The sequence below is a fragment of the Callorhinus ursinus genome, unplaced genomic scaffold (assembly GCF_003265705.2).
Source record: "Callorhinus ursinus isolate GAN/ISIS: 27379988/994484 unplaced genomic scaffold, GSC_fseal_2.0 scaffold9, whole genome shotgun sequence".
Lineage (NCBI taxonomy): Eukaryota > Metazoa > Chordata > Mammalia > Carnivora > Otariidae > Callorhinus > Callorhinus ursinus.
Genome location: NW_027397071.1, coordinates 48,095,653 through 48,122,379, shown reverse-complemented (window position 1 = coordinate 48,122,379; position 26,727 = coordinate 48,095,653). Strand labels below are relative to the sequence as shown.

General features: G+C 39.5%; 1 protein-coding gene across 2 annotated transcripts in view; it reads left to right on the top strand.

Moving 5' to 3' along the window:
* Positions 1–26,727, top strand: part of LEPROT (leptin receptor overlapping transcript) — an 87,242-nt gene that overhangs the window by 32,313 nt on the left and 28,202 nt on the right. For both annotated transcript variants that reach the window (XM_025871779.2, XM_073896617.1), the window contains exon 3: positions 25,076–25,131. In XM_025871779.2, coding sequence (XP_025727564.2) covers positions 25,076–25,131 — 56 coding nt within the window. The remainder of the gene's footprint in view (positions 1–25,075; positions 25,132–26,727) is intronic.

Genomic DNA, 26,727 nt, shown 5'->3' with positions numbered 1-26,727 from the left:
AACCTAAGTGGCATCAGTTTGGGCCTGTGGTTTGCTTTTTAGCAGTAAGCTAGAGAAAGGAAAATGTTATTAAGAAAATCCCCTAAGGAAGAGAAAATACATTTACAATACTGTACCATATTTATCAAAAATAATCCATGTATAAGTGGACCTGTGTAGTTCAAAACCATGTTGTTCAAGGGTCAGCTGTACCTTCATTTATTCCTTCTTGAATGTTCTTCCTTTCTATATGTAGATCCAAGTATCTGGCCTATACTATTGTTTTACCTCTCTCTGAAGAATGTAACATTTCTTTCAAAGCAGATCTTCTGCCGACAAAATCCCTCAGTTTTGTTGATCAGATAAAATCTTTATGTCTCCTTCACTTTTGAAGGATAAAAGTGTATCTGTTTTGCTTGACACAGAATTCTAGGTTTGTGATTTTTTTTTCTTTCAACACTTTAAATATGTCACTCCACTCTTTGTCTTGTTTATGTGGTTTTTGAAGAGAAGTCAATGTAATTCTTATCCTTAGTCTTCTAAAGGTAAAGTGTTTTTCCTCTTCTATCTTCTTCCAAGATTTTCTCTTTGTCTTTGATTTTCTGCCGTTTGGATATGATATGCCTATGTTTAGATTTTTTGGTATTTATCATGCTTGGTATTCTCCAAGCTCCCTGGATCTTTGATCTCATAGCCAAGAAGAGGTTAGGAGGACATGATGACTAAATTTAACATGGTATTCTGGATACAGTCTTGAGAACAGAAAAAGGGCCTTAAGAAATAAAGAAATATGAATAACATGGACTCTGGTTAATAATCATGTATTAATATTGGCTTACAGTTGTCACAAATGAGCTGTACTAATGTAAGATGTTAATAACAGAAAATTTGGTCTGGGGTGTATGGAAACAATCTATATTATCTTATCAACCTTTCTGTGAATTTTTTTTTTTTTATGTATAGTACATCATTCGTTTTTGATGTAGTATTCGGTGATCCTTTCTGTGAATCTAAAACTTTTCTAAAATAAAAAAGCTCACCAAAATAGTGGATGGCATAGAGGAGTAATAGTTTTGTTTTGCAACCTACGAAAAAAGAGAGTTGGAGCAAACTCACAGAGGACTAGGACCTATATTCCTCTCTGGTGTGGGAGGAAGGAGATGATATTTGATTGGGGAAGGGCTGAGCCAAATTGGGGTGTCCAGCTTGTTTCTACTCTGCTGTCTCATGGCTCCTCCTGGGTGGGAAGAGCGATAGCTCCACAGAGCCATGTGTACTAGAGGGTGAGATTTGACAATTCCTTGGTGCAGAGGGTGGTGGTGTGCAAACTCGGATGCCCATAGCATCCAGTTAGGTGGTCCAGGTGACTAAAGCAAGTGGATTGTAAGAACTGTGGGAGGGCTGGGAACTGTAGCAAATAGGAGAGACAAGCCTTACACGAGAGAGCGACTACTACTCAGTGCTGGCTGATTTTTGCTATACAGGAAGGTAAGCTCAGATGCCTTCTTTTCTGATATTTCAAAAGAAGCTGGAAATCCAGATTTTAAAAAATTACATGGAAGAGGTTACTTTTTTTGTTTTTGTTTTTTTAAAGATTTTATTTATTTATTTGAGAGAGAGAATGAGATAGAGAGAGAGAGAGCACGAGAGGGAAGAGGGTCAGGGGGAGAAGCAGACTCCCTGCTGAGCAGGGAGCCCGATGCGGGACTCGATCCCAGGACTCCAGGATCATGACCTGAGCCGAAGGCGGTTGCCCAACCAACTGAGCCACCCAGGCACCCGGGTTACTTTTTTTTTTTGAATAGTCCACCTTTTTAAACATTGGTGACTCTTTTAGAAAATTTTTGTTAAATATCATGCATACCCAAACTGTGCTGAAGGAAATACTTCTGTGGACATGGTCCTCACACTGCCAGTTTGCAACTATTCTCTATAAACCTGAGCTCTGATGAGCCAGGTGGACCAATATCTAGGGGAGCCAGACTTTTGTCTGTAAAGTCTGTGACTCCCAAGGTCAGTCTAGGGGAGTAAATGTCTGATCTCCTCCTTGAAAGTTTTGGATGATGAAGAGAATAGCTGTATGGCATCTCTGGCAAGTGGCACGAGCAAAAGCCAGAGTTAGAACATCACAGGGTGTGTTTAGGGGACTGGATGATTAAAGTGAAGATTCATGAAGAGAGGAAGTTACTGGGCTAGAAAGTTGGGTTGGAGCTAGATTATGGCGGTCCTGGGCATTTGGACTTTATGCTGTTGGCAACACGTGACTGATCTCCAGCTTCTCTGGAAAGAGCACGAGGCAGAAATCAGGAGGTATAATGAGAAATCGGACATTAACACCTGGATTTTCCAGCCAGAAAGAGCAAGGCCAAGTAAATAAATGTACTGAGTGTAGTTAGAAAAATTGGATTCAGGTGAAAGAGACCATTAATAACAACCAGCCAAAGAGTGTTTATGCATATGCCCTTGTGAGATTATTTGGTACATATATGACCCTTGTAACTGGGCTAGGCTGGCCTGTCTGGGCCTGTCAGAACAGCTCCCACAGGTACCCCAGCTTAATACCAGTAAGGACGGTCAGATGCATCTTCATTCTCTTTCCTCTCTTAGTGTCTCTTGACCAACCCCCCCCCCCCCCCCGCCCAGGGATGATTACACTGATCCAGAGCCGTTGAAATGGGGAGAGAAACCTATGCCTGACCTGTGCACACAGCACACAGCAGCAATATTTGATGTGAGATTAGGTCCGAGTCAGCTAGGAAGCCTTCTTAGGTATGGCACACAGCCAACAAAATGAAAAAGTTTATCGTGGCGGGGGGTGGGTAGTTTTTCCCTCTCTGCCTGGCTGTCCTTTCTCACCCTCCCTTAGGCATCCTTTCTCCCCATAAAATCTAGTCCATAATTTCTGTTCGAAACTCTTCAAATTCTACTAGACCCCTAGATGATGAGCACATTCTACTCTCAACAATAGCATTATATTTCAAACTCTCATTGTTCTAATCCTGGCATTTTAATAGCCCACAAGCGGCTGAAATAACTACCCCCACCTCACCACCATCACCAAGGAGATCAAATATCATTTCTAGGATTTATTATAAGCCCCTTGTGGTGAAAGTAGGACCCAGAGGCCAAGACATATTTTAAGTAGGATATTCCTAATGTTTGGCTGGTCCTTTTTTTTTTTTTTTTAAGAATTTTTTGTTTATTCATTTGAGACAGAGAGAGGAGAGGCAGAGGGAGAGGGAGAAGCAGGGAAGAAGCTCCCTGCTGAGCTGGGAGCCCGATGTGGGGCTCCATCCCAGGACCTGGACATCATGACCTGAGCCAAAGGCAGACAGATGCTTAACCATCTGAGCCACCCAGGCGCCCCTGGCCGGTCCTTTCTAACAACGCATTAAAGTTGGTGTTTTTGTTACTTCCATCCATTGGTTCTAGTTCTGTTCAGTGAGGTAAATCAGAACAGCTCTAATCTCATTTCCATTGTATGAAAGAGCATTTATTAATAACAGAAACTATGAGCAATGTTGAAAAAGTTGTTAAATAGTGTAAGTTGCTAGTGGGATCCTGTCCAATCCCTGCTCCCTTCCCAACAAAGCAAACAGAGGGAAATTTCTCTTCCCTCAGAGGGAAAGTTGCTTATGATTTATAATGAAAGATTTATAATGAAAACTTTTTTATGTGTATATGCTAAGAATGAAACTTTATGTGAAAACTTAAATAATGAACATTCTTGATATCCAAATGAGTGTTTTTTTTTCTATCCAAGCAATAATATGGGGAATGTCTTACCCTTATTTCAAATTTGTCTGAAATTTTTTTGTAATAATTAAGTAATTTTCAACATTTATCAAGGACTATTTGAAGTCAAGCATGGTGAATAAAGTGAATGTTTGAGACACCTGGTAAACCTTTGGGGGGGTGATAAACAGGGCAGGAGTAATAGTAGGGACAGCCTTCATAAATGAGGTTCAAAAACAACTTGCGAAGTCAATTCACACAGGGGAACTCCACAGGTGTTCTTGTAAGTGGCAATAAAGAAAGACAACACTAATGATGACTGGTAATCAAGTAATGCCGGATTAAAGAGTTACTTATTTTATAATCAAACTTCCTTTGCTCATATAAAAGTTTCTATTTATTTATCGTTTCTTTGCCTCTGTGCAAAGAAAATCATACGAAAGGAAGGATCCATTCATTTGCTTAATGACTGCTAGTTGAGCACCTTTTTTATGCCAGGCACTAAGGGTAAGATGAACAACACTGTGGGTTGGTCCCTGCTCTCATGGATCTGTGGTAAGAGTGGGATTTAAGATCAGGGAATGGAAAAACAAAAAACAAATCTTTGAGGCAAACCAATTGGAAACCACTGCTATTGGTTAAATACGCCCACATTTTGAGTTAAATTTTTGCTTTTCCTCCAAACCATTATCCTGACAACATTATAGTCCTAGGAGGTATTGGGGAATGCAGTCATGAAACTGTGGCAGGTCTTGTGCCTTTATAATGTTTACATTGCTTGTGACCTTTGTGCATGAATGTTTTTGCCCACGTGGCCAGTTAGAAAATGATCTTGTTGACCTGTTTTTTCCAGAAGACCTTTGACCAAATCTTTGATGAACAGACAGAAAATCATGTTTTCAAAAAGGATCTACCTACAAACAAAACTCTATAGTGGCATAATTTTTAAGTAAGAAATTGTACCAAAGTTGAAAAAAAAAGCAGTAGTGAGGGACCGAGTTAAACTTTTAACTTTTAGAGACTTACCATAGTGAGAATTTGACACTGAGTTGTTTTTCTTTGATTTGATGCCATAAAAAATTAGAATATACTCATTCATTCAACAAATATCTATTGAGCACCTACCACATGCCAAACACTGTTCTAAATGTTGCGACACAATAGAAAACAAGATAGAACTGGTTATGTTACAGTTTAATATACAACTATAAATTTTGAGGAGATACAGAAGAAAAATGGAAGAGAATACAGGGACCTAATGCGGGGTAGACAGGGAAGGTTCTCTGAGGAAGAGATACCTTTAAGCAGAGACCTTGGATGAGTAGAAAATGATCTGGTCAAGAGTGAGGGGAAGAGATTTCCAAGCAGGAGAAGCTGCGTGTGGAACAGAGTAAATTGTGACTTTAATAAATTTCATATTGTGAAAATTTTCCAAAGTTCAGAATAGAAATTCAGTATCCCGTGATAGTAGAAAATCTCATCACTCTACTCTAGACTGGCCAGAAATGTGTCAGGAAGAAAAACTTCAAAGAGGCGGATTTCATTTTTCTGGCTTGTAAACAAAAGGCCCCAAAACACTTTCCCCATGCTTGAGGTCAGCTTATAATTACTCTTTTTTATCATCCCAGATAAATTTCCAGACTTTAGTAACATAGTAAAGCTTTTTGTTCTGCCTTTGTAAATAAATATGCTACAGTGAAATCTGGTTTAAAAGGTGACACAAAGAGCAACTCAGGTCTTCAAAACATTGTGTAAATTTAAGGTATTGCCAAACCTTCATTAAAAAGAAAAAGAATAAAATCAGTTCACCAATGGCATAGTAGTGTGGGGTAGTAAAAGGAAGCAACTCAGACCAGACGCTGTAATTCATTAACAGGGCTGTCATTTGGGAGAAGGCGTGAAGGGTGCAGTGGCCAAAGAGGTTAACATGCAGTCATACATTCTTTCCTTTTCTGTTGTCTTCTGTTCAACTAACTCTGTTATTGAGGATCATTTAGCTATGGCTGTAAGTAAAACATATATATGTGTGTGTATGTTTTATAACATATATGTATATATGTTATATATATACTTAACAATATGAAGAGTGCCTGCCAATCTGGGATTACCAATAGTCCTTTACTTTGATAGACTTTTGGAAAGGGTGTGTCCTTGAGCCCACCGCAGAATGGGGAAGGTGCTGAGGTGTCTCCATTTACTCTCACACACTGCTGGAGGTCAGGGGTCCCACCGTGGGTTGGTCAGCACATTTTGTAGATGGAAGAAAGCACATATGTTCTTATTCAGAATCTCAACTTTTAAAGGGACCTCGGAGAACATTTAATCTAAAAACTCATCTAATGTAGTGCAGTATTTATAAATTGACTACGTGCCCTCAGTTCACCATTTCCCGAGGCAGCTAATTCTCTTTCTGACAGCGGCCATTTTTAAAGTTTCTTCCTAATGTCAAGGTAAAGTCCATTTTCCTTAACTTCCATGAGGAGCAATAATTATACCATCTCTTGGGCACGTCTCTGTACCAACGCTGTGCCAAGGGGTTTCCCATGCCTTGTTTCCACTGCTCCCAGCACCAGTAGCAGGAAGGATCATCCTGGGCATTTTACGTATAGGGAAACTGGTTCAAGTCACACAGGTGAGAGAGGTGGATCAGTCTGGCTGAATCCAGAGCCTAGGCCCGTTCCTCAACACCATGCATAATTCTTGTTTCAAGTTTGTGTATTTGAAGGCATCTCTTAAATTCTTCTCAGTTCCCTCATTCATTTCTCCTGTGCTGCTTACTTACCATTGCTCTCAGGACACACAGTGACTGTATCTTTATAAAAGGTATATGTAGGTGAATATAAAAGTTATGCATCCCCAGAAAACTGCACAGAGTACTGCAGTTGAGATGTGAGTATTGCGGAGAGTTCCTTGAGTCTTTTATTAATGGCATTTATTTTTAAACAGTAACAGTAGCATATTAATAAGACATGGTTTTAGGTAGGTTTAACCCCTGGTTTTAACATTGACGAGCTGTTAGACTCTGGGCATTTTACTTCTCAGATTATTAGTTTTTTCATCTATAACAAAGGGATGATGATGATGATGATGTTACTTACTTTTTAGAATTGTTATGAGAATTGACATAATACATTGTAAAAATCTTGGCATGATGCTCAGCACTATGTTCAATAAACAGTAAATATTATTATTTCTTGTTTGCAGTAAACCAACATCCCTATGACTGTTGTCAAGCTAGGCTTCTCCTGTACCACATTTGTAAATTTGAATCTTAGATATAAATATGAAAAATTTAAAAAAATCTGTATTGAATTTCATCATGGTTAAATTCTGGCCAGTAGTTCCAGCTTGAATCTTGTTTCTGTCATTTGATAAATTAGTAATGCTTTCCAGTTTTGTGTTGCCTGAAAATTGGTAAACATATTTTCAGCATTTCATGCAAGTTGTTGCCAGAAGTGATTGCACAGTGAAGTTTGTTCCCATTTAGTTAACTTATACCGTTTTGTTTGCTCCCATTTACTTGCTTCCACTGTTCTTGGGATTTTGTACATGTTCAATAGTGATATGTAGGATTTTCCCTGTGCTTTTGTATCATACACTTGTTATATCCCCTAGTGATCCCTTGAGTTTTAAGCTGCCTCTGACCTATGGTTCTGTAGATCCCCTGATATTGACATAGCTGAATCTATTAACTAACTTCTAGAGTGGAAACCAGACACCTGGGGTTCGCCTCGCCTTTTCATCCATGCACTTTAAGCTCTCTGTGGCTCTGTTTTTATACTTGTAAACCTGAGCAAATATTTGTCCTTTCCTTCCTTTCAGTGCCATGGTGAAGATGAAATAAATAATTATAAAAGAACATTGCGTTCTTCAAAAAATGGCAGCATACTATTTACAGATAAATTCCTTATCCAGTCACTATCAAAATAGCTAAACAACTAAGTGTTAGCAAGAGAAGTCCCTGAGCAGCAAGGTAGTGAAGATGATGCCAAGCCTATCTGTTTGTCATCCGCATTTTACTCAGAGACTCAGACTCATTTAAAGCTCATTACATACTTACAGCTGACAGGCTTGGCTCCTTCATTTCCTAGTCCATAGGCAAGTAGAGGTAGGTACATTGAAAATAGCTAGGTGGGCAAATTGAAAGTACCAAAGTAGACAAATTGAAGGTAGCAAGAAACAGATAATCATTTTAAAAGAAAAAGAGGGGCGCCTGGGTGGCTCAGTCAGTTAAACATCTGCCTTCGGCTCAGGTCATGATCCCGGAGTCCTGGGATGGAGCCCCACATCCAGCTCCCTGCTCCCCAGGGAGCCTGCTTCTCCCTCTGCCCCTCCCCCTGCTTGTGCATTCTCTCTCTCTCTCAAATAAATAAATAAAATCTTTAAAAAAATAAAAGAAAAAGAGAGACAAAAGAACTATACAAATTAGAAACTTGAAAAGTAGAGAGATCTGAGACCATTAAGTACAGGGGAAGAGCAGCCTTGAACAGCTGAGTAGGTTCCAAGAACATCACTGGATTATAATCTAATACTGTCATTGATGTTTGAAATGATCACTAATTTTTGTGTGGGACCTCTGTTTTTTCATGTGTCCAGCCCTCCTTCTGCTCTCTTTTGGAAGCAGCACTGTGACTGTGCTTTGGAAAACTACTTTTCCCAGGTTGTACTTTGCTTCAGAGGAACCGTCACTCATGGTGCCCTCTCTTTTCCTGGGCAAGGTTGATCGAGCGTCTGGTCTGAGCAGATCAGTTGCTTTTGGGCGGGGGTTTGGATGTCAAGCAGAGTGACTCACAGCTGTTGGGGCTGCTTCATCCTGGGATCTCAAATAGATACTTTATTCTTCCCTTCCACACAGACCCTTGGAACTACATGGTCCCTGACCTTTTCAAGATTGGATATCCAATTTTCCTTTAATTTGGGGACTGCCCTGAAACATTCCAATAAAATACTTAGGGCATCTGGGTGACTCAGTTAGTTAAGTATCTGACTCTAGAGTTTGGCTCAGGTCATGATCTCAAGGTCATGAGATCAAACCCCGCCCCTGCCATCCTCCTCAGCACGTCAGTCTTAGCGCTGAGTGTGGGGCCTGCTTAAGATTCTCTTTCTCCCTCTCCCTCTGCCCCTCCTCAACCCCGCTCGAGTGAGTGCACACTCACGCTCTCTCTCTCTCTCAAAAAAGAAAAAAAAAACCCAAAAAACAAAACCGAACACTTAGCTTAAGTTAGCCAAAGTTACTTTTAGGCTGCTCAGTTTGTGATCTGGAACCAGCACAGATTCATTAAAGAAAAGGCTCAATTTTGTTTTATATGCAGTGTTTAAAAAGCCACGGGTATTTGTAATAAAAGCATTTAAAATGTTTCCATCAAACTTTGTTAAAATACATTTTAAAAACTAGCATTAAATGGCCATTTTCTTTCTAAAGAACTTTCTAATTTCCTAACTCCACCAGATAAATGAGTTGTGATTGTGTACAAATCCAAGAATGATAGCACTGTAGTTTTATGCTTGAATGTGTCTTGCTTAACTCTGTCTCAGCATGGCTCTGGTTAGCTCCTTGTTAAAATGATGACTGATGTCATAAAAATGGCCTGAGGTTCCATTTAAAAAGGAAAACTTTCAGTTGTGGTCCAAATACTTTGAACATTCAACAAATATCTACAGCTATATTCTGGGATAAAGCAGTGAGCAAGGCGGACGCAGACCCAGCGGTCATGGAGCTACGGAATGAAAGGAACAGTGGCCTTTGCTCGAGATAAGCTCATTGCCCATGACTCTGGCCAGGTATTTCTCCTGCCTACAAAATCCAGTATCTGACCTTTATCTACATCCTTTACCTATCTTTTCCCATATATCCCATTCCTTTTTCAAGGTCCGTATCAAATACCTTGTTCCCCGTTAAGCCTCTCACAATAATAACAGTGATGGCAGTTAAATATTTATTGTGCGAACCTCTTCATTTGGACTACATTACGTATTTCGCACAGTGCACTGTGAGGTATTTGTGTATGACTCCTTAGTAATCTAATTGATAGGATTTCAGGAAGATTTACATATATGTAAAACTTAAAATATTGAATTCAGCATGCTCAGATTATTGGTCTCCTTTGACCATAGAATCTAAAGTATAAGGTGGGAAGGAAACAATTTTATATCTGTTGTGCATCAGAATTGCCTGGGAGAGTTTTTTTTTAAATAGAGATGCCTAAGTACATCATTCACAAAAATTCCAATTAATTAAAAATACACAAGCACACACATATAGAACACAGCACAAACAATGGCTCCAGATCCTACTTTCTTAAGGTGATCACAAATACTCATTTCAATTGAATAATCACAAATACGCAGTTTATGTGTTTCCATTTGGTCTATTTTGTAGCTCTAAAATTTTAAACATTATATGGAGTTAAACATGGCCTTATTGAGGTCTTCTCTGACCACCTTATTTAAGACTATAACCTACATTCATTCCCTTCCCTGTTATGCGTAAGTTTCCTCTGTAGAATTTCTGACCTTCTACTTATTAATGACATTTTAATTCATTTATTTTTCTCCCCTAGAGTAACTTATCTTCCCGCATCTCCTACCCCTAGAATGCCAACTCCAAAAGGGCAGAAAGTTTTATCTGCTTTGTTCACTACAGTATCTATAGCCCTAGAAGAGTGCCTGGCACAGAGAGGATGTGGAAAATGAATGAATGAAATTGGCAAAGTGCCCTTCAGAAATGCTATACTGTTTCCACTCCTACAGAAGTAAGGCATTGTCTGTGTCAGAGAAATATTTTTGATGGGTAGGACTTTGAGGCACTAGTTGAATGCTTCCTAGGATCTCTGCGGAGGGCACTGGGAGTCAAGAGCCTTGCAGGCGCCTGGGTGGCTCAGTTGGTTAAGCAACTGCCTTTGGCTCAGGCCCTGATCCCAGGGTCCTTGGATCGAGCCCCACAACGGGCTCCCGGCTCAGAGGGGAGTCTGCTTCTCCCTCACCCTCTGCCCCTCCCCGCCCCCCCCTCATGCTCTCTCTCTCTCAAAAAAAAAAAAAAAACTCAAAAAAAAAAAAAAAGCCTTGTAACACTAAAACAAGGCATGGTGCCTGGGACCACTAGGCCAATAGCAGATGTCATACACAAGGGAGATGCCTGCTGAAGATACCACCTGCCCTCAAACAGGTTCAACAGGAATATTTTTAAAAACATGTGCAGCTATTGGTTTCAGGACTTGAGCACATAACTTGTTCACATTACAAACTTTGGGACTTGTTCAGGACTATGTCCCGGTTCCTTTGGTTCACATCTTTCTACCACCCAGATTGCCTAATCTTTGAACTTTTTATGAGCAGAGTACTGCTTTCAGTGTGATTTAGTCATTTCCCACAGCTCCCTATCGTTCAGTGTAGCTTTTAAAGTTACTTGGGCCATTTTGGGTAGAGGACACTGGATGACGATTTTTGTGCAATTAAATAAATGGAAGGCTTCTTGATATTATTAATGTTCACAATATGCAACCCAAACTCATATTATTCAACTGGAGATTGTTTTGAAGTCATTTTTTAATTACAGAATTTCCAAATCAGAAAGTATATCTGAAAATAGAAATTTGGAACTAAATACACATTAGAGTGTGAAGGACTTTTTTTTTTTTAAGATTTTATTTCTTTATTTGAGAGAGAGACAGCATGGGGGGCGGGGGGGGAAGGAACAGAGGGAGAGGGACAAGCAGACTCCCCACTGAGTGGGGAGCCCATTGCAGGGCTCGATCCCAGGACCCCGAAATCATGAATGAACTGAAGTCAGATGCTTATCTGACTGAGCCGCCCAGGCACTCGAGCACGAAGGGCTTTTTATAGAAACTAAGAGGGGCAACAGAGTGTAGGGGGAAAGCACCAGGGCCAAGACTCTGGAGATCTGGGTCCCATGGACTTCTCTGTCCATCATTAGCCCCGCTAGTTCCCCTACTTAGTTGGGAAATGGGACTGCTCATCCTAACTCCCAGGCTTTGTTATGTGGAACTATAGATATGTGGATCACAATGAAAACTGTAATGTTTATTCAATTGAAAAGGCTGCACTAATTTTCTTAAATACTGGAGAATGATGGTAGGTTGGTAGAAAGAGGGATTTTGATGGTAGGTTGGTAGAAAGAGGGATTTTGAAAGACTCAAGCTTGTTTTCCCAAATCATTTTGCATGGAACTCTACTTCATTGACATGTTTAGTCTGCTTTTGGTGACGGCTAGCCTCAATATCTCAGTGGCTTATCCCCCATACACATTTATTTTCATGCTCACTGTCTGCAGTTCAACCACAGTTCAGCTGGTCTAGGCTGGGCTCCACTGCATACTTGGCATCAAGGTTGTAGTCACCATGGCTTGATTCCAAGCTACTAGTTGGGTTCAGATCTTCTCTATCAGTCTAGTACAAGTGGCTAAACAAGACAGGTTCTCACAGAAGTGTAAGAGAGAAATTGATCTTAGAACCTCTAAGGCCTCTAATGTTCCATTGACCAGAGCAAGTCACATGTCCAACCCCAATGTCAATGGTGTTGGGTAGGATACTTCACCTAGAGTGGGGGCAGAGGGAGTGACTATTTGCTTAATATTAAATTTTAATTTTTAATAAACTTTCACAGATACTTTTCTAAAAAACATGGGAACATGCTTTAGAGAGCTTAGAAGTTTCTTAGACGTTCCCAATATATAATGACATATATTTTTTTAAGATTTTATTTATTTATTTGACAGAGAAAGAGCACAAGCAGGGAGAGCAGCAGGCAGAGGGAGAAGCAGGCTCCCCACTGAGCAGGGAGCCCGACGCGGGGCTCGATCCCAGGACCCTGGGATCAGGACCTGAGCCGAAGGCAGACGCTTAACAGACTGAGCCACCCAGGCGCCCCTATAATGACATATTAAAGGTTGTGAGAACTCCTGTTCTAAATAAAATTGTTTGGTTTTGCTTAGCATAGTGATAACCAAATTTATGTGACCATAGTAATTTTTACCTATACTTCACAAACGGTTTATATATCATGGAACTGGATTTTTACCGAATACATTTTGGTAATGCTATTCTCAAGTATGCAATTGAACAATTGTACCAGCTCTGGATCACACAGACCTTCCTTTGACTCTTGGTTCTGGAACTATTTTAAGTGTCTGGTAGAGTCGTGATAGGTTCTGCACAAACCTGGTAAAAAAATACTTTGCCATCATGGTCCTAACTTAAGTAATGTAAAAGATAAAGCCTCATCCTGGTAGAAGAAATTATAAATGTGTGATTTGTAAGATTATTTTCACCTCTTTTCATTCCCAAATATCTTTTACACCTATTTAATGATGCCTAGAATTCTGGTTCCAGGGGAACAAAGGCTCTACATTATATAGTGAATGAGAAAACTTTGATTTAATAATGAAGCATCCTATTCTGCAGTGAAATATAATGAGTCAATGAATCACCTGATGGAGGGTCCAGCTCGATTTGGAGAAGGGGAATAGCATGTTGGTAAGGAAAAAGACCTAGTGACTTGAACGGAGGGTCTTAGGGACTGAATGTTTATGTTCCCCTCCCCAAATTTGTATGTTGAAAATCTGTGCCCCCAATATGACACTATTGGGAGATGGGGCCTTTCAGAAGTAATGAGGATTAGATGGGGTCACCAGGGTGGGATTCTCATGAATGGGATTGTTTCCTTACAAGAGTCACAAGAGAGCCTGCTTTCCCTGTCTGCTGTCGGCCATGTGAGGACACAAGTGGGCAGTTTGTAGCCCAGAAGAGGACCCTTGCCAGGACCTGTGCTGGCACCTGATCTCATGCCTCCAGCCTCCAGAACTGTGAGAAATAAATACCTGTTGTTCATAAGCTACCCTATGGAATACCAGGCTGTGGGATTCTGTTTTAGCACCCTGAGCTAAGACAGAGGGAAAGAAAACTCTGAGAGAGGAAGCAAGAAAGAGGAAAAACAAGGATGCACTGCAAAAACATACTTGGTCAGAGCCACCTGAGGACAAATAGAACTTTGTATTAAGGTCTTTGTCCCCAGGCCCAGTTCTACTTTGTGTGACTTAAAGACCTATGTTTAATAGTAGCTTCCGATAAAGGACCTCTGTTCCCAGAGGATGCAGGAAGCAACATTGCTCTAGGTTCCCCAGAATCTCTGTCAGTGGAGGCAGGATTTGGAAGATTATGTATCCCAGCACTACAATTTGACAAATGAGAAAATTAAGGCACAGAGAGGAAAGAAAAGCTTAAAATTTGTCAGCCGGAAGAGATGGAAATGGACCTACATCTCATAGCTCTCAGAACAAGACACACTTCACAGCAACTGCATTATTAAATAATAATAGTGATAATGATAATGCCTACCGTTGGTGAAGCATTTATTATAGCCAGGGCTAGTTCTAAGTACTTTATGTGGATCGTTTCTTTTATACCAATGAGGCAGGTATCCTCTTCATATGGGAGGAGACTGAACCCTGGAGGAGCTAATAAACTTTGCCTCCAGGGTTACCTCCAAGGAAGTGACAGAGACAGGACACATCAGAAAGTGATTTTCAAAGCAACACCTGGCACAGACCAAGTCTTGTTCCAGAAACATTCACTTGACAAAAGTGGGGCAATACTGCAGAGCTCTTCATTCACTCAAACAGAAAGTGGGTTTAAAGAACACGTTTCGGTGGAGCCTCCGCCCGGAAGCCCGCGATTCGCGGCCAGGGCAGTGCCGCCCGTGGCTTCTCCCTGCTTGGTGGCCGTCCTGAGCCGCATGCCGGGGCTTCCGGAGCAGCGGCGTGAGGACCAGCAGAGAGGAGATTCCATCTGACAGAGGTCGCCACCGTCTGCCTCCCCACTTGTCCCCATCCTCAGGCATCTTTTTAAATAATGTAGTTACACATTAGTTGTCTAGTTCTTCATGGTGAATGTGGTTTAATCATCATTCCTAGTGACTTGAAATTTGAGCCTTAGTGTTATTTGTATTGAAAATTATCTTTGAGTTTGATAAACTCTGTTTTAAATTAACAGATTTATTGTCAGTTTCTGAGCTACACAGAGCCTTCAAAGGAAAATGAAAAAGCATTTTTGATTACTTTTCATATTTTTGACTAAACACCTATACTAATGGAACATATAAGTACTTCTTTAATGAAGTATTTAATTGGAATTTCAAGAAATAATCTTTGGCAGAATTTGAAAATTACAAAATCTTGAAGTATCATTTAAGCTTTCTCTCATTTTTAAGATTTACAGTGAGATTTTTCTTACTTCCTCATGAGAAATTAGATCTTATTAATTGGAAGAAAATATATTTATGGTCAAAGAAATAAATAAGCCCTTATATTTGTTGCAACTTACTGTTTCTTGAAATGAATGATCTAAATAGCCAAAAAGTTAAAAATAAAAAAAATTATAGTGATTAAAAAAAAATAAAGGACACATTTCTCCATCTTCCCTGTATCCACTCCCCAGTGCAACCATCATCTTCTTTATGCCAGACAGACACTAAACTACAAATCCCCCGAAATAACTGGGGAGAAAGTGGAAGAAAATTGGCAGCATTCACTGCATTCTAAACAGGTAATTCCCAGGAATACAGTCCTGAAGATTTGAGTTGAAAGGAAGAAACTTGGTCTTAGTGGGTACTTAATCAGTTCAGATGACTAAGAAACAAAAAAATAAAAAACAAAAAACAACTCAGGTGAGTGGAATTGTGTGAGTGGACTACAATAACCACGTAGAGTGGAGGCAGGCCAGGCAGAGGGAAGTTGATTACGAGCTAGATTTTGGAATGAGAATAGTGTCGGTGAATCTGCCTGTCAGTTGCAAATGTGAGAAAAGTAGTCAATGTCCATACCAAGGACAACAGGCAGGACCGAGGGGAAATCCACGCACCCTACCTACTGGAACCTGGAGTCTGAATGGGTCTTGCCCTGTTCTAGAAGTAGAGAAGAAAAAGTAAATTGAAGTGGTCCCTTGGGTGGAAAAAATACTGTGCAGCAAGAAAAGAAACAGTATTGAGAAGAATTGGGGGGAAGAGTACACATCTCAAAACAAGGGACTCTGGGATCCAGAAGAATATTTAAGAAATAGTTTGTCATCTTCAGAAAAGTACAAGAAGATACGGCATCTGTGCATGAGGAGCAGAAGGCCCTCAGTCTGGTGAGCTGGGTGGAGACAGAGGTGTTAAGGAGGGACTGCAATAAAGCGAAAATATAATGGAAGTTGGATAAAAGACTCCAAATTTCTGGAAACAAACTAAAAAATAATATTGGGTGCCAAGTTAGACTTGTAATAAATGGTAGTTTAAAAAATGACAAAATACCTACAGGTGAATGATAAAGCATTTTGTATCACAATTTTCTGGAAGTAGCCAAAGCAGAGGAAATTTATAAGTTTGAGTTGATTTTCTGAACAGAAAATAACGATGCTGAAAAATAAATTAGCGAAGATTTTAACTTCACCTGGATAAAGAAGAGTGAGTGAGCTAAAAGAAGGAAAAAAGCCACCAGCCAACAAAAAACAAGAAAGAATATAATGTAAAGATAATACAAAACAGAAAAACAATAGAGAAAATCAATAATACCCAAATATGATACTTTGAACAATAACCATCATAATATCAACAAAAAGAGCTCATATTTAGCACTGACTGGCACTGTTTTAAGTGATTTATTTATGTTAGCTCATCTAATCCCCATAACAGCCCTACGATGAGGTGTTACAATTTTTTTAATAAAATTAAAAAAAAATTTTTTAAATTTTTTTAAAGATTTTATTTATTTGAGAGAGAATGAGAGAGAGAAAGAGAGAGCATGAGAGGGGGGAGGGTCAGAGGGAGAAGCAGGCTCCCCGCTGAGCAGGGAGCCCGATGCGGACTCGATCCCGGGACACCAGGATCATGACCTGAGCCGACGGCAGTTGCTTAACCAACTGAGCCACCCAGGTGCTCGAGGGTATTATAATTATCTCCATTTTACAAAAGAGGAAAATGAAACTATGAGAATTTAAGTCGCTTGTCGAAAGTTATCCAACTAGTTAATGGCAGAGCCAGGATCTGAACTAGGGGGTCTGGTTTACCTTTCAGAAGACAGAAGAACCTCCAGCAAGGCTGTTAAGAAGAAAAGTGAAGAGATGAGTAGGCAAAATACACAATAAAAAGGGAGAGAGAAAATATTTTGAACAACTAGCTTATATCTCAATAAATGTGTAAACCTTTGTATTCGTTTGCTAGGGCTGCTCTAATAAATTCCACAGACTGGGTGACTTAAAGGACAGAAATTAATTTCCTCACAATTGTGAACAATAGAAGTCTAAAATCAAGGTCTTTGCCAGTTTGGTTTCCCCTGGCCTCTGTCCTTGGCTTGCAGATGGCTGCCTTCTCTCTGTGTCCTCACATCGTGTTTTCTCTGTGTGAGAGCATGCTCTCTGTCACATTTCTCTGTGGGGCCAAACTTCTTTCTATAAGGACACCAGTCAGATTGGATTAAGGCCTACCCTAAGGTCTCTTTTTAACTTAATCACCCTTTGAAGGCCCTTTCTCCCAATAGAGTCACCTTCTGAGGTACTGGGTGTTAGAGACTCAACATACGAATTTTCTGGGAACACAATTCAGCCCATAATAGCCTAGAAAAGTGGATTTTGGTGGCGCAGGGCAGGGTGGTGGTGGGAGGGGACTACAGGCCTAAGGTAAAATAGAAAATTAAATACATCAATAACAGTATGGTTATCAACCTTCCTCTTTTGATAACAGTTGGTTATATATATGGTATATATATATATAATACTTTGATAACAGTATGGTTATCAACCTTCCTCTTTTGATAACAGTTGGTTATATATATGGTATATATATATAATACTTTGATAACAGTATGGTTATCAACCTTCCTCTTTTACTCCCCAACTTGTCAATGAATTGAAACCCTGTTGATTTACAGGTAAGCTCAACACATTTTACAAAGAAACAGAAAATCCCTATATTATGTAGTTTTTCCAGAAAGAAAAAGATAAAACAGTTGACCAACTTCTTTCATTCAGAAAGTAGATACAGTAAGTATAAAAAAAAATGATAGGCTTCATGTTAAAACACAGGTCCAAAAAAACCCAAACAGTATACTTAAAAAAAAAAAAAAAATCCAGCAATGTAAATAGGACATGATACATCTTGATCAAGTTCAATCTATTTCAGAATATAAACATGCTTTAGCTTTGGAAAAGTCTGTTAATAAAATTCACAGCAACAGATTAGAAAAAAGATTTTATCATCTCAATATATGTAGGAAAAGCATTTGATAAAATTCAGTGTCTATTCATATGCTGCTTTTATTTTTTATTTTTTAAAGTAATCTCTGCCCAACGTGGGGCTCAAACTCATGATTCCAAGATCAAGAGTCACATGCTCTCCGGACTGAGCCAGCTAGGCACCCCCTCAATATCTGTTCATGATTGAGGAGAAAAACCTTATATAAACCTAGGAATAAAGGGAATTTCCATAACCTGAGAAAAGGTATCTCTGCAAACCTTACAGCAAACCATACTTAATGGTACAACTTTAACACATGATCTTTCCGGTATTTGTTATGCTACAAACAAAGCAAAACTAACAAGAAAAGAATGGTATAAAAATTACAGAGAGGAAGTCACAGTTTTGAGGAATTATATGACTATTTACATAGAATACCTACATAATCTAGAGATACATCACTAAAATTGATAAAAAAGTTTAGATATGTTGTTTATAAAATTTAATATACAAAAATCTATGGTATTTCTATGCAACAGCAACAAAAATGTAGCAAATAGTTGAAATAGGGGTGCCTGGGTGGCTTAGTCAGTTCAGCATCTGATTCTTGGTTTTGGCAGGGGTCATGCTCTCAGGGTCCTGAGATCGAGCCCTGCCTCCGGATCGGCGTGGAGTCTGCTTGTCCCTCTCCCTCCCCCCTGCCCCTCCTCCCCCTGCTCCTGCTTTCTCTCTCTCTCTCTCTTTCTCAAGTAAATAAATAAAATCTTTTAAATAAAAGAAAATAGTTGAAATAAAAACGTACAATTCTATTTATAGTAGAAATTTTATATACATACATGCACAAACAGCTGGAATAATCTAAAAAAATCTTTATGGAGAAAATTATAAAATTTATTAATGGTATTACAAATACCATAATTAACATTAGATAATAAGTAGACTCTCTTGAATGTCTAGTCAAATGGAACGACATATTCAGTGGTATTAAAATAAAAATCTAAAAATGATTTGTGCTGTCCTTGAAAGCTTGACACAACAAAGCTTGAAAGCTGGTTTTAAAATTTATGTGGATCATTGAAGGCCTGAGAATGGCCAAAATAGTCCTGAAAAAGAAGAAGCAAATCTTATTATAACATTATATTAAGTAAAAAGTAGGTAATTGGTGCAAGAACTAAGGGACCAAGAGACCAATGGAACATAATAAATTTGATATATACCAGAAACTTGTGGAAAATGGAGTGGTCAACAAATGGGTTGAAATTATTGGAAAAAATGGAATTGGATCTGTACTTCACAGTGACCATGAATATCGATTCCATATCTAGTAAAAATGTAAATGTGGAAGGCAAAGCTAAATAAAACTTTTAGAAGAAAGTATAAGAAAAAATCTGTGACCTGGAGAAGGAAAATATTATTTGAACAAGATCTAAAGAGCACAGACCACAAAGATTGATGAATGTAATTGCATTAAATAAGAACTTTCGTTCATGAGGAGACACCATAGAGACAGCAGGAAGGAAAAGACTTGGAGAAGGTAATATATATAAAAATTGTGTGTGTGTGTGTGTGTATCTGGCAAATAATTACATAATTAGTATTTAGAATATACAGTATTTGTACAGATCTGTAAGATAAAGACAAAACCATGAAAATACACTCAGACACATTAACAATCTTAGAAATGCAATTTTTTAATTAACATAGAATGTATTATTTGTTTCAGGGGTACAGGTCTGTGATTCCTCAGTCTTACACAATTCACAGCATTCACCATAGCACATACCCTCCCCAATGTCCATCACCCAACCACCCCATCCCTCTCACCCCCTCCACTCCAGCAACCCTCAGTTTGTTTCCCTAAGATTAAGAGTCTCTTATGGTTTGTCCCCTCTCTGGTTTCCTTAGAAATGCAAATTAAAAACACAATGAGATGCCATTTCAGACAGAACCCTGATATTAAAGATGCTGGCAGAGAGAACATAATGGAAGTAGAGCTATAGTCAATAGTTAGAAACTACTTGGGTTTACATTCTTGATTTAAAACTACTTGGGCTCAATTTCCTGCCTGTCACTCACTGTTTAACTTTGAAGGATTTGATTAACTCCTCTAAGTCTTCATTTTCTTATCTATTCAACACGGAAAGTAATGAGAAATCACGTGTAAAGCCAGCAGCTCATTGCCTGGCACATAAAAGGATACTCACCACAAGTTCGTTGTTCTGTAAATATTATAGCTAGTGTATGTTGAGTGCTCACCTTGGGCCAGGCACTGCACTGGGCTAAGTGCGTCGTTTGTGTAATGATCTCTTTTAACCATATGCATTGTGATTATATGCATTTTACAAATGAGAAAACAGGCATAAGTAGAGACGAGGGAGTCAGGGCTCAATCCTACATCTCATGGGCTCTGAAGTCTGCATGTAAAATTCAGCTTCATTGTCCCCCACTGTTACCACAGAAAGCATATCTTAGGTAGGTACAGATAATCTTCAAGGTCACTCACATAAATCCTTTATTGCCATCACATGCAGAAACAGACAGAGGCTAGCCTATTTATTTCCCTTTCTGGTTAGAAGTTGTGTCATTTTTCAGTATTGTTCTAAAAACAGATTAGTAACAATAGATCCTATAGTGCTCTTATTACCAATTTGTACAGTCAGCCCACAACATTACTTATAAAAATGTTCTTTGGAGCCTCTGTGGGTCTCTGAACATTTCTGCAATGCTGTTTTACAAAGAGTGCATCTGAGAAGAATGAGGGTAGAGAATAACATAATGAAGCCTATTGGGAAGCCCTCTCTCTGAGCTAAACTGGAGGTTCAGATGTGGTATTATGTTTCTGAACTCTGTTCTCTGAAGCTCCATTTTGGAGTCTTAGACTTAGAAGGGACTTTAGCAAATACCTCTGTTCCACTTTTTCTCCTCTGCCAGAATCACTGACAATATTCCTGATAGTTCTCCCACTTGCCATAGTTCCAGCAGGGAGACGTAATTCCCTGGGAATTTTTTATTTCTAGACCCCACCAATGGTTAGATAGCACATTCTTCTATCTTTAGTTCTGTAACTTTCATTTTCTGATGAGTTCTGCCTTTTGGAGCAGAATAGAATAAGTGTATATTTTATACATGACAAATTGTTAAAGTTTGACGACAGCAGTCAGGTTTCCTTTGATATGAGCAAATTGGGTCCCATTTTGTGCCCCATGACAACCACAGCATCTAGAACAGTGTGGGAAATAAAGTAGGTACTCATGAAATATCCTGATGAATGACTGAATGAGTTTTCTCTTTCCTACACTAGCAACTTCAGAGTCTTGAACAATTCTTCATGAGACAGGGCTTCCAAATTTCTCAGAGACTTAGTGATCCATCCATGAACATGGTCTAGTTCCTTAATATCTTTCAGAAAGTGACTGTAACAAAATATTCTATTTCTTTGAATGTGAAACTTGAAATGTGACCATTAACTTCTCAAATGTGAGCTCCACATGGGGCTTACATATCATATGTAAACATATGATATTTACATATGACTACATATCATATGTAAAGAGATAAATGAGTGGTTGAATGAATAAATACTTAAAGGCTGCTCTAGGTGGTTACGCTGTTACATTTGACCCTGACACGTTTGGCCACAACTGGATGGAATAAAAGCAAATATCGGATTTTTTTTTTTATTGGGCCAATTAGATACCTCTCCTGGGAATGTGGAAGCCCTGTTTCCCTGGAGAGGAGCTGGAAGGCCCAGCATTGAGGCTGAAGGTAGAGATGTGACTAGTCATAGCCTACGGAGTAGAAACAAGAAAAATAATGCAGATCCACAGAGGGAAACACAGAGGAGAGACAAAGCCCATGGCTCCCAGCGAACCACATGGCTTCCCAGCGCCTGGCTCCAGTTTCCACGAGGGTCAGCTGCTTTCATTTTGTGAGATATCTAAATCCTTAAAATCATCCCTGTCCCACTCTGAGAGACAGACAGACACACACAAATGCACACACACATTGCATGGAACAGTTTATTCAACCTAGTAGAACAGTCTTTTTTTTTTTTAAGGATTTTATTTATTTATTTGACAGAGAGAGACACAGTGAGAGAGAGAGAGCACAAGCAGGGGGAGAGAGAGAGGGAGAAGCAGGCTTCCTGCGGAGCAGGGAGCTCGATGTGGGGCTCGATCCCAGGATCCCTGGATCATGACCTGAGCCGAAGGCAGACGCTCAACAACTGAGCCACCCAGGCGCCCCTAGAACACTAATTCGTTTTTTTTCTTAAGGATTTTATTTATTTATTTGACAGAGAGAGACACAGGGAGAGAGAGAGCACAAACAGGGGGGAGTGGGAGAGGGAGAAGCAGGCTCCCCACTGAGCAGGGGCCTGATACGGGGCTCGATCCCGGGACCCTGGGACCATGACCTGAGCCGAAGGCAGACACAACGACTGAGCCACCCAGGCACCCTAGAACATTAATTCTTGACTCACATTCTGTACTCAGATTACTAGAATGCCCAGGTCTTTTCCCATGAACTGCTGTCAAACTGTGTAATTTAGTTTCTTGGGAAGGTTCATTCATTTACTCATTCATTCTACGGCAGCACATTAAGCAACTATGTGTATGTGAATATACTTTCTATCGTTTAGTTATTTGCCTGTCAGTTCTCACTTTCTGCTGCCTCCAAGGACAGCCTCCTCTAATAATCCTCCCGCTCGGGCGCTTGGGTGGCTCAGTCGTTAGGCGTCTGCCTTTGGCTCAGGTCATGATGGATCGAGCCCCGCATCGGGCTCCCTGCTCAGCGGAGAGCCTGCTTCTCCCTCTCCCTCTGCCTGCTTGTACACTCTGTCTCTGTCAAAATAAATAAAATCTTAAAAAAAAAAAATCCTCCCTTTCTCTTTACTTCTTATCAGCAGTGGAATGAAAAACAGGTTACCAAATACTGAGCTGTGAGCAGTAACAGCAAAATAAAAGTTCTTAACGGTCTTAGCGTGGGCAAGTGCGGGGATGAAAGCACATGATGTTTACTGTGTGTATGCTGCCTGCAAAGAGAACATTTTGCCTACTTTCTGTTTTCCTCTTAGATTCTGCGTTGTCAAAGGTGTAGTAAATAAATATTGGGTAACTGGGGTTATGTGTGTACATACATATATACATACATATTTCACATAAGTTTCTGTCCAAATATATTTACATAGCTAGGGAAAAACTGAATAAGGTTTCTACCAGAATCCAACAGTGAAGAAGATTTGATGACATTTAAATAAATGAAATTGGTTACATTTATAGACCAGCAGATGTACTCGGGACTTTTTCTCTCTAATTATGCATCTTGAATAAAACTAGAGATTAAAGTTGGCCATTTAGTGTGCTCTTAATTCATCTCTTCCATTCCACTCTTACTTCAATCAAATTAACCAACCTTTAAACACCCATTTCTAAGCTGCTTTTCTGCAATTCCAATTTGTATGCCTTACACCAGCCTCCATCACTTGTGGGTTCAGTTTTAGGGGTAAGAAAGGGCATGAGAAAGACACATTTTTTTTTTCTATAGTCCAAATGCCCATGCAGTAGCCAAGTTTATACTTGGTCCATCCTCTGCTTTCTTTCTTTTTTTTTTTAATTTTTAAAGATTTTATTTATTTGAGAGAGAGAGAGCATGGAAGGGGGCGGGAAGGGACAAAGAGAGAGGGAAAAGCAGACTCCCTGATGAGCAGGGAGCCCGACGTGGGACTCGATCCCAGGACCCCAAGATCATGACCTGAGCCAAAGGCAGACATTTAATGGACTGAGCCACCCAGGGGCCCTGCTCTCCATTTTTAGCAATAAAATTATTAGCAATAAAAACAGTATGGCTCTAAATTAAGGGATTTGAATCCTGCCTCTGCTACCTCTCAGCCATCCAACTTTTCCGCAGTTCTCTTAATTTCTTTGTACCTCAGTTTGTTTCTATCAAAAATGAGGTTAATACCACCAACTTGTAGGAATTGCTGTGAGGGTTAAAGCACTCCAATGTCTATCAAATACTTAGCGTAGTGCCTGGCGTGTGTGGTTAAGTGTTCAATAGCTGGTGGCTTTTATTGCTGTGTGTATGGCTGTGAGACTCTGCTGTCCATGACCCCAGAGAGAGAGAGACAGAGAGAGAAAACAGCGGGCAAGGCAGAGGACTGAGAGAAACATTTCCTAAGAACATAACGCATTTTCTGGGAATTCAGATGTTAGTTTGAAAAATCTTAAAAATTTGTCCGTGGTAACACAACTTATTTACAGGCTGTCCTGGGGATAATATGAGTGTTCCTATGAGTACTATCCCAGATTTCTTTTTCTGTGAGAACAAACTCCCCTGTGCTTCTTAAATTTCTGTTTTCTTGGTTGAGAATTTCTGTTTTCCCTAATGCACCATGGGTTTTCTCAACTTTCCCCTGTTGAGTCCTAGGAATTTCAATCTGGGCTGTGGCAAGAATGGCATTTCAAGGAAGGAGACATGGAAAATGGCAGTTCTTCCCAGTGAACACTGTGTTTTAAGATCTCAGAATAATTTTTTATCCCTTTTGTGGAAAATGGCCTATCCGGTGTATGTTTAATGCTTGAATCTAAGCAAAAGTTCTTACTAGCCAACTGTCATGCCTTGAATGGCTGAAGCGCTTGTATTTTGCTCTCAGCCCTCTTGGATGACTTGTGGAAGTATCTTCCAACCTCCTTCCTGAGTGAGTTTCCTGGGGCTTAAACTAAAGAAATAGAAAGGACTGTGAGCGGAGAGTTGATTCCCAAAGTGTAAAGAATCGATCAAGTTTGTGGAATGCTAGACCAAGCTTGCAGGGGATCCTGAGGAATCAGATGCCCATTGATTTTTAATAAGAGGTAGAACACAATTTGGAAAGCAGAGCGTTGGGTTAGATAGGCCAGGTGATCACAAAGTTATGACTCTAAGATGAAAACGGTTGGCTGAGCAACATACAGTTGTACACATGGTTGCATAATGTGTTTCCACATCCTTACCTAACATAAGTGCTTGTTGCTGGTAGGGAGATCAGCCTGGTCTTGGAAATATGCTGCTGCTAGTCACATGTGAAGTGGTTGATGTTTGTGATATTCTTAAAACCTCTTTATGGTAAACAGTACAGGCAATTATTTTCCTCTATTTTCAGACTATATCAAGTGGGTCAAAGAAGTCTTAAGAAGAGGCTCCATTTCCAGCTAACAGGTTTGTGTCTAATTGTTCTTGGATCGTAAGACTTCAGAAAAATCTCAAAAGCTCATGTTACTCTGAAGCAACAAATGAAATTTCTTAGTGAATATCCCACTAAGTAACTGACTGTTAAGTAACCAAACGTTATCTTTATCTACGCTTTAGTTTAAGATTTCAGAGAGAAATGTGGTCAGGTTTATCAATGTGATTCCGTCTGTAACATTGTCTCTGCTAAGAAGAACCACTTTCTCCTGTGATTGACTGCCCAGGGGAACCTCAGGATATCTCTGGTGTAAAAAGCAAACATCCTTTTTAGCAAATAGCTGGATATTATGGTAGGAAGTATGTAGATCATCTTGCTTATTTTACCATCCATCCGGGCAGAGATGGAAACATTGTGAGCTGGGAACATTGAGTTTCGCTTAACCTGTATCCTTGCCTTTTAGAAGGTATCTGTTAGGAGTAGTTAAGGTAAATGGATTGCTTCTAAAATTGTGAGATGAGCTATAGGGCAGCATTTCTATTTAATTAGCTTTTTTTCTTTTTGTATTTTCTGTTGAGAAATATGGAGTAGGACCTAAGCTATTCATTCATTGAAGCATATAGTTTGTTTTTTAGCTTAGCTAAGAATACTGTTTATGGCTGTTTCAAAAAGTATAGCTAGATAATTTGTAAACTCAATGTTATGTCAGTTGTAATTACTTCTTGTGCTCCTTTCTGTATTGTGTTTACCAAGGTCAACCATATATCATACTTCTAATGAGAAAGATTTGCATTAAAATATCTTTTCTATGCACAGGTGAGGGTAGAAGACTCATTATCTTCTTCCACTCCCAAAGCACCCAAGCTCCAAACTTCAAGATCATATATTCTTTTCCCACTTCTAATCTAATATTAAATCGTATTGATTTTATCTTAATATTTTTTCTACTTTTTCCCCATTTTCCATTACCATTGTCATTATCTTAGCTCAGGCCCTCTGATTTCATCCCTTAAATGTTTCTCTCTCTCTTTCTTTCTTTCTTTCAAGATTTTATTTATTTATTTATTTTAAAGGGAAAGAGAGAGTACAGGCATGATTGCCGGAGCTTCAGGAGGGGCAGAGGAAGAGGGTGAGGGAGGAGGAAAGGATCTCAAGCAGACTCCATGCTGAGTGTGGAGCCCGTCTAGGGGCTGGATCCTGGGACCCTGAGATCATGACCTGAGCCCAAAGCAAGAGTCAGACACTTAACCGACTTAGCCACCCAGGTGCCCCACTTAAATGTTTCTTTATTATGCATAATGTATTTATTCAGCAAATGTTTACTGTTCACCTGCTATGTGCTAGGGATTCGCTGCTGGGAATACCAGCCATAATCAAGATTAACCCTCATGTTGGGTACAGTCTTCTTAACTGAGTCACTGCCAAAGCCTTAAATAGGTCTTTTATATATTCTCTCTCCCTGCAATATAATAAAAACACTATTGCCAGTTTAATTTTGTTTACTGCTTTATTCTGATTTGCAAGACCCTAATAGTGTGGACTGTCTTTTTTCCAAGGTTATCTCACATTATTCTTTCTTTCTTTCTTTCTTTCTTTCTTTCTTTCTTTCTTTCTTTCTTTCTTTCTTT